General features: G+C 36.0%; 2 protein-coding genes across 2 annotated transcripts; both read left to right on the plus strand.

The window, feature by feature from the left end:
* Positions 1-3706: 3706 nt before the first annotated feature.
* Positions 3707-5145, plus strand: LOC108367446 (homeobox protein abdominal-B-like). Its single transcript, XM_017622058.1, has 2 exons — positions 3707-3779; positions 4559-5145. Exons 1-2 carry the CDS (start codon positions 3707-3709, stop codon positions 5143-5145), a joined length of 660 nt encoding a protein of 219 aa, XP_017477547.1.
* A 123-nt stretch (positions 5146-5268) lies between these two features.
* On the plus strand, positions 5269-8410 carry LOC108367445 (uncharacterized). Its single transcript, XM_017622057.1, has 2 exons — positions 5269-5543; positions 8329-8410. Exons 1-2 carry the CDS (start codon positions 5291-5293, stop codon positions 8376-8378), a joined length of 303 nt encoding a protein of 100 aa, XP_017477546.1. The 5' UTR covers positions 5269-5290; the 3' UTR covers positions 8379-8410.
* The last annotated feature ends 431 nt before the right edge of the window (positions 8411-8841 follow it).

The following is an 8841-nucleotide window of genomic DNA, read 5'->3' on the forward strand; positions in this document are numbered from 1 at the left end:
AAAGTGATGTTTGCAATAATTTTTTGGCACAAAATACGCTTATGATAAAATTTTGGAAAATTGGGCGTGGCACCTACCTCTTATGATTACATATATGTATCTCGGTAACCATTCTACCAATATGTACCAAACTCGGTATGATTGTTCTGCTTGCCACATAAAAGCAAAACGCTGAAAATTATTGAAATCGGAATAAAATCACGCCAACTTTTTATATAACGGTAAATTTCAGAAATGCTTGCAACTTCGATATTTCGAAATTCAAGAGCGCTAATTTACACAAAATTGATACTAACCACAATCCCTTCAAAAGAACAAGCATTATTATTACGGAATTTTGGAAAATGGGCGTGATACCGCCCACATATAACTACATAAGTTTATTGAAGGATGCACACCTGCTTACCATGTAGCAATAGTTTTCGGAAAGTGTTATGTGGCTGTAGTGCTGTTGCACGGTCGAGTTGCAAGTCGGCATGCTTGCGGTGCCTGGCATAGCTCATCGGTAAGTTAAGAAGACAGTAGAAGTATCGACCAGGAAAACCAAAAGAAAAAAAAACAGCAAACAAGTGGAAAAAGAAAAATGAAAAAGGCCAGTCCCGTCAGGCGGAGTATACCCACCCTCTTCAGAGTTCGGCTAACGCGAAGCCATGGGCGTTGTGCTGACCCCTCTCACCTTACAACACCCCCTTAACCTGACTCAGGTCCGTCAGTCAGTCATACCGTCGTCCTAAGTCCATCTGTCCTGTCGCCTGTCATCACTCCCACGTCCCCTCTTGCGCACAAGCGCAACACCCACACCGAAATTAGGAAGTTAACGCCTCATTTTCTTATACAAAGCTTCATCCAAAATTCATATTAATGTAATTTAATCCAATACTTACAATCTCTAATCGCTAACCCTATTATTTCCTTACATTAACCTACTAATTCGAAGACATCATTATAATTCCATTTACGCTAGCCTAACTAACTTCACATTATGTGCATATGTGCATGTATAACCCACGTATGTACAAAAGAACTCAATCAATTAATACCGAAATGCGAAAGATTTCAAACAAAGGTAATCAAAAGGGTATGCCTACAAAACAAACCGTAGCTTTAGCAAACTAACCAGACGTATAATTGCTCAATAAGTACATGCGATCTACCTACGCTGGGATAGTTTCAATCCAGAAATCATATTTACCATTGATTTCCACTTCTACTAGTATGTATACAATTTAAATAATGATAAAGCAAATTCAGTACCTAATTATGTATTTACGCCTGTACTTATGTTCGCTGATCTTTTTGAGAGCTATGTATCTAGGTATATATGTACGTAAGAGTATAAAAGAATCTTAACTCACTCACCTTGTCCGCTCCTTCGATGATGGTACCAACATTCCGGAGAAGAGCCTGCGTGGGGAGAAACTTCATACATACATATATACATGAGTACCTACATACATACAGGCAGTACTACGTATGTTCTCAACTGAGTAATATACCGGACTCAATCCAAAAGAGAAACCGCAGAAGAAAAAAAAACAAACAGAAAAAAACGCGGATATATCTAAACTGCGTTCGGGTGTATACATCACCAGTTCATCGGAATAAAAATTTATCCCCCTTTTTCCTTTTTATATAAAAAAACTAAATCTCTTCTAAAATTGCATCATATTAGGGTGCACGATGAATTCTAGGTGTGCCGAAGTGAGTGAGAGCTGTATTATTGCTAAACNAAAGCTTCATCCAAAATTCATATTAATGTAATTTAATCCAATACTTACAATCTCTAATCGCTAACCCTATTATTTCCTTACATTAACCTACTAATTCGAAGACATCATTATAATTCCATTTACGCTAGCCTAACTAACTTCACATTATGTGCATATGTGCATGTATAACCCACGTATGTACAAAAGAACTCAATCAATTAATACCGAAATGCGAAAGATTTCAAACAAAGGTAATCAAAAGGGTATGCCTACAAAACAAACCGTAGCTTTAGCAAACTAACCAGACGTATAATTGCTCAATAAGTACATGCGATCTACCTACGCTGGGATAGTTTCAATCCAGAAATCATATTTACCATTGATTTCCACTTCTACTAGTATGTATACAATTTAAATAATGATAAAGCAAATTCAGTACCTAATTATGTATTTACGCCTGTACTTATGTTCGCTGATCTTTTTGAGAGCTATGTATCTAGGTATATATGTACGTAAGAGTATAAAAGAATCTTAACTCACTCACCTTGTCCGCTCCTTCGATGATGGTACCAACATTCCGGAGAAGAGCCTGCGTGGGGAGAAACTTCATACATACATATATACATGAGTACCTACATACATACAGGCAGTACTACGTATGTTCTCAACTGAGTAATATACCGGACTCAATCCAAAAGAGAAACCGCAGAAGAAAAAAAAACAAACAGAAAAAAACGCGGATATATCTAAACTGCGTTCGGGTGTATACATCACCAGTTCATCGGAATAAAAATTTATCCCCCTTTTTCCTTTTTATATAAAAAAACTAAATCTCTTCTAAAATTGCATCATATTAGGGTGCACGATGAATTCTAGGTGTGCCGAAGTGAGTGAGAGCTGTATTATTGCTAAACCTAATGCAAAAGAAAAATCCCTAAACCTAATGCAAAAGAAAAATCCCTGATAAGAGAATGTAAGCTAAAAGAAGAATAAATAACTCTAGTGAACAGGAAACTAATCTAGTGGCGTATAAACTAACAAGAGAGGGAATAGCAAAATACAAAACTAGGTAAGCAAAACTTCAGCGTTAAAACTACTATGAAAAGAAAATAACTAATTATGTATGTACTTAAAAAGATAATATTCTTCTACAAAAAAAAATTCTCTAAGAAAGAAATGTTAACTCTAATCTCTATTTGACATCCGATCTCAACTAACAAAGTACTCAACCTAATAATTGAGTGCAACCGTTTGAGCAGATTATGCTACCTATGTTAATGTATGAGTGTCCCTGCTGCTTTGCTGCTCCACTGCTGGTGGCTCTGGTGACGGGTACACGATGTTGGTGTTGTTGTTGCTTAGCTAGCTCCCACGTAGTCCCTGAATCCCTCGTTCTTCTCGCGCTGATTTGGTGCTCAGCTATTGCCGTTCAGTTCCCTCTGTCGTACTACGGCGGCCGTTGACCCACTCCGGCCTGTGTCTCCAGATCAGCTGTTACGCTAACGCTTGACTTTGGGACTTTTGGCGCTCCAAAGCATTGGTAAGCCAGTTATATTATTGACACGCTTACTTACCTCCAATTCCGGTCAGATAAACTCGATGAAAGCTGGTTTAATATAAAACTAATAGCTGGCGGTATGAATATGTGCGGAACCGTTTGAATATCGCGCCTTACACCGATCTTAGTTTTCTTACTTTTTTTTGTATGTAAGTATATCGGTATTTAAAACACTTCCGCGCGCTAACTTTCGCCACAAATTCAACTTCAACTGGACACGTTACCACTATATTAATCCCGTTGGCCATCCTTACGGCCTTTTATAGAGGTGACTTGGTCGAATGAAATCACTCATGGAATCCACGATTCTGCTCAAAGGCCCCATTTCAACTTACCACTTTCACACTACTACACGCACACTGCTTTATCGCAGCAAATGTTGCTAGCGCTTCATGATTACCGACTAATTATACGATGTTGCCAGCGTTTATGCAACATTATGGCTGCTTTGTGTACACCCACATATGCACGTATTCACACTTCCGTTGACGTACAGGCGTGCGTATCAAAAGGTAAAAAAACTATATTTGATACTCGCGCCGGGTATCTAATGTTTGGCTCCGCCTGAACTTGGACTTTTTTACTTGTTTCATTTGTATGAGTAGTTATATTTTATTTTTTCATTGCGTAATTTGTATACCAACTCTTCATTGATAATATGATCACTTCGTTTGATAAGATGTTGTAAATTCTCTTTTTTAAACTGTTCGGATTTGGGTAAGTGGAAACATTAAAAAAAAAATCTCTAGTAAAGCATTCCCAACCAAATTCCATTTCGAACCAGTTATATAATATTTCATTTAATTTCAACATTTTTAGTTTACTGTTACATATTGCATAATCCTATTGAGCAAATCAATATATCTCAAATACTTTTCGTTTGGTACTGTAGTGTTAATACTATTTACTATTGTACTTTGTTAATTTTTGTACTTTGTTATTTTTGAAATTATTGAATTAAGTTCTTTTTCAATTTATGTAAATCAAAAAGAAAATTTTTGATTACTTCAGAAATTTTTCTTCTTTGAAATTTAAAATACGTTAAATTAAAATTAAGTTTATATAAAAATAAAATTTTTTAAAAATACAATTTTATAATTAAATACGCTACAATTGGCGATCCTGCCAGGAGAAATATAAGAAATTACATTAAGCTGATATATTGATTTTGTACACTTGGTTTGTTGCTCCGCGGTACTAGTCCACAGATGATGAGATGTTACACCAAAATGTTGAAGTGCAATGCGTCGCAATAGTCAGCAGTGAAAAAGAGTAGCACCATTGCGAGCAGCTGGCATATTCCAACACGCACTACTACCACCACCGTTATCACCACAACTTGAATCACAGCAGCCGCAACATCAGAAAGCAATATCCCCATTGCCTTTTGTTGAAGATCAGCAATCACAATTAGTAGAGCAACAACAGCAACAGCTTCAAACGCACCAATGCGCATTCAACGACACTAGCACAATTGCCGATATCATTGATGCATCTGCATTAGAAGCAGTCACTGGAGAAGCTATTTTAAGTGCTGATATTGCATCAACCAGTCAACAACAACCACATAACCAGCAGCAGCAGCAGCGTTCTCAAGATCAAGAACAGCAACCGGAAAGTTTGAGCGGTGCTCAATGCTCCTCTTTGAGCGTAATAGGAGAAGTTCCAGCTGGTAGTAGCGCATTAACAGAACGAAACAAAACATCTCCAACATCACTGCCATTGCTGCTGCAGGAGGAAGAAGACGAAGAAGCGGACACAGGCAACGAGGCTAGAGCATCGAAGTCACCCGCAGCAGTAGCGGCATCAGCAGCGACCGCAGCAGTAGCGCTAACATCAACAACAATCTTAGTTTTACTGGTGAGCTGTATTGTATAACTTTAGCGCTAGTTTTGTTGAAAATAATTAAATACAGAGTTTAATTGTTATTTATTAAATATTACATATATAATATTTAATTTTTTAATTGTAAACTTCCCTTTTCTGAGGTCTTTTGATATTTGCTCAAATTCAAATAATCAAAATGTTTCGTTCACCACAACATGATACACATACATCTACACGAGATAATTTAAATGAAACTCTTATTGATTTACAAAATAGTACGTTTAACGAACAGTTAACAAATCCGTATGTCGATCGAAATAGTAATGAGATTTGTGCTACATCGGTCAAACTACCACAATTCTGGACAAGTTGTCCGGAAGCGTGGTTTATTCATGCGGAAATGCAGTTTAGTACCAAAAATATTACACAAGAAACAACAAAGTATGAACATACAATTACTGCACTTCCGCAAGAAGTTATAATAACGATTTTAGACTTTATTCAAAATCCGCCCGAAAATAATAAATTTACTGCACTTAAGAAAATTTTAATTGAAAGGCATTCATTAAGTGAGAATGCGAAATTAGACAAAATTTTATCGGATACTGAAATGGGTGATCGTAAGCCCTCGGAATTTTATCGGTCACTTGTACTGCTTTCGGGTTCCAATTTTAGTCAAGAAATTCTTAAGAAACTTTGGATGAGGAAGTTACCGAAGAACCTAAGCGTGATTTTAGCTAGTTCTAATTCAAGCAGTATTAGTGAATTGACGAAATTGGCTGATAATGTTTGGGAGATTATTAGCAAAAGCGAGATAGCTTCAGTTAATGATTTTCAAAATTCAAAAGGTGAAAATGCAGTCATGGCTAATTTGGTTAACACTACTTCTCTTATTTTTAAAAATTTTGAAAAACTTTCTTTGGAATTATGTGAAATGAGGAGGGAAATGAATCAAAATTATTCAAGGTCACGTTCAGTGAATAGGAATCGTTTTAGGAGCCCTTTTAGATATCGATCAAAATCACGCGACAATCCGAATTGGTTATGTAGATATCATTATAAATTTGGAAACAAGGCTAAAAAATGTGAACAACCATGTGCATTTTCGAAAAATAATAGTCCAACAAACTAAAGTCGTCCGTTGTTGCGGCGACAAACAACGGGAATTTGGACATTTCCACACGTCGCCTTTTTATATTTGATAAAACAAACAAACTAAATTTTTTAATTGATAGCGGAGCAGAAATTTCGGTACTTCCAGTTTCTAAATTTTCGAATACTAGGAAATCTTCAGATATAATTTTAACGGCAGCTAACGGCTCAACTATTTTTACATACGGGAAGAAACTTTTGAATATTAATTTGGGTTTAAGGCGTGAGTTCCTTTTTACATTTTTGATTGCTGATATTGCGAAGCCGATTATAGGAGCTGATTTTTTGTGTAAATATGGACTTCTTATTGATATTAAAAACAAGTGTTTAGTAGATCCGTTAACAAATCTATCAGTTAATACAATTTCGTACTTTTGCAATGTCCCTCTTCCAAAAATTTTTTCAGTAGATGATCAATATACAAAATTATTGAAGGAATTTCCTTCCCTTATTTCTGAGCCAGATTACTCAAAACCGGTTAAGCATACAACGGTTCACAGACTTGTCACTGAAGGAAACCTTCCTTTTTCTAAGCCAAGGCGCTTAGATCCTATCAAATTTAAAGTAGCTAAAACTGAATTCGATTTTTTGGTAAAAACAGGGATTTGTAGACCATCAAATTCATCCGTGGCATCTCCACTTCATTTAGTACCAAAGAAAGAAGTTAATGACTGGCGTCCTTGTGGTGATTTTAGAAGACTTAATAATGTGACTGTACCGGATCGTTATCCTTTGCCTCATATTCACGATTTTAATATGAACCTTAGGAATAAAAATATATTTTCAAAGTTAGATTTAGTTAGAGCGTATCACCAAATTCCAATGGCAGAAGAAGACATTTTTAAAACGGCGATTACTACTCCTTTCGGTATGTTTGAGTTCACCCGAATGCCTTTCGGGCTGAGGAACTCAGCGCAAACGTTTCAGAGATTCATCAACGAAGTAGTAGGTAAATTAGATTTTGTTTTCGCGTATATTGATGATCTACTGGTTGCAAGTGAGAGTGAAGAACAACATTTAAAGGATCTACGGGTACTTTTCGAACGTTTGTCTGAGTATGGTTTGAACGTCAAACCAAGCAAATGCATTTTTGGTGTTCCAAGTATAGATTTTTTAGGACATTGTTTATCTGAGGCAGGGATACAGCCTTCTGTAAACAGAGTAGAAGCGATTCGCAATTTTGAACGACCGAAGTCAATAAAACAAGCGCAAAAGTTTATTGGTATGGTTAACTATTACCATAGATATATTTCAAAATTAGCTGAGTTTACTGGAGTTATATATGATTTAATTAATAAAACAAGTAAAAAGCGAGACAAAATTTTGGTTTGGGATGACAAATCCATTAAAGCTTTTGAATGCATTAAAGAGAAGTTTGCATCTAAGATTTTGCTAAATCATTTTAGTAAAGATGCAAAATTGTCTTTAACGGTAGATGCATCCAATACAGCAATTGGTGGTGTCATACAGCAGCATTTCAATAATAAGTCTGAACCACTTGCGTTCTTTTCAAAGAAACTCTCTCCAGCAGAAATGAAATATAGTGCTTTTGACAGGGAACTTTTAGCAATTTATTTGAATATTAAACATTTTCGGTATTTATTAGAAGGAAGACAGTTTACGGTTTTTACTGACCACAAACCCTTGATTTTTGTTCTAAATTCCAAAACTGAGCGTAGTCCAAGACAGACAAGGCATCTTGAGTTTATTGCACAGTTTACTAGTGACATACAGTATATTAAAGGACAGACCAACATTGTAGCTGACACGTTATCTCGTGCGTTTGAAATAGATGTGATTAAAAATTCAGAACTTAATTTCAAAATTTTACAGAGTGAACAGCAACAGGACAGTGAACTTAATAAACTTATTTCTGGACAAACGTTTCAAAATCTTAATTTAATTAAAATTCCTATTCTAAATTTTAATATTTGGTGTGAAGTGTCAGGAGAAAGTCCTAGACCTTTCGTTCCAAATAATTTGCGCAGGACAGTGTTCGATATGTTACATGGAATTGCTCATCCTGGTACCAAGGCTACACGCCGATTAATTGTGAAGAAGTATTATTGGCCTTGTATGAACAAGGAGATAAACATATGGTCAAAAGGATGTATAAGTTGCCAGAAATCTAAAGTTTATCGTCACACAAAATCTCCTGTGAGCACAATTCCAATTCCGAAGAGCAGATTTGAACATATACATTTAGATATTGTTGGACCGCTTCCTGTTTCAAGAGGTTACCGCTACATTTTAACAATTATGGATAGATTTACTCGTTGGCCGGAAGCATATGCTGTAAAGGATATCTCTGCACAGACAGTTGCAAATAAATTTTTTAATGAATATGTTTCGCGTTTCGGTGTGCCTTTAGAAATCACGACGGATCAGGGTACTCAATTTACGTCCAAATTATTTTCGGAACTTACTAAATTACTTGGTAGTCATCATATCACAACTTCTTCCTATCATCCTCAAAGTAATGGTATTGTGGAACGATTCCATAGACAATTGAAAACTTCAATTTTGGCTAGGAATGGAACTAGAGATTGGTACGATGAGCTACCGATTATTCTTCTTGGTTTGCGTTCAGTGTAC

The sequence above is a fragment of the Rhagoletis zephyria genome, unplaced genomic scaffold (assembly GCF_001687245.7).
Source record: "Rhagoletis zephyria isolate East Lansing unplaced genomic scaffold, Rhagoletis_zephyria_1.1 Rzeph_scaffold_02690, whole genome shotgun sequence".
NCBI lineage: Eukaryota > Metazoa > Arthropoda > Insecta > Diptera > Tephritidae > Rhagoletis > Rhagoletis zephyria.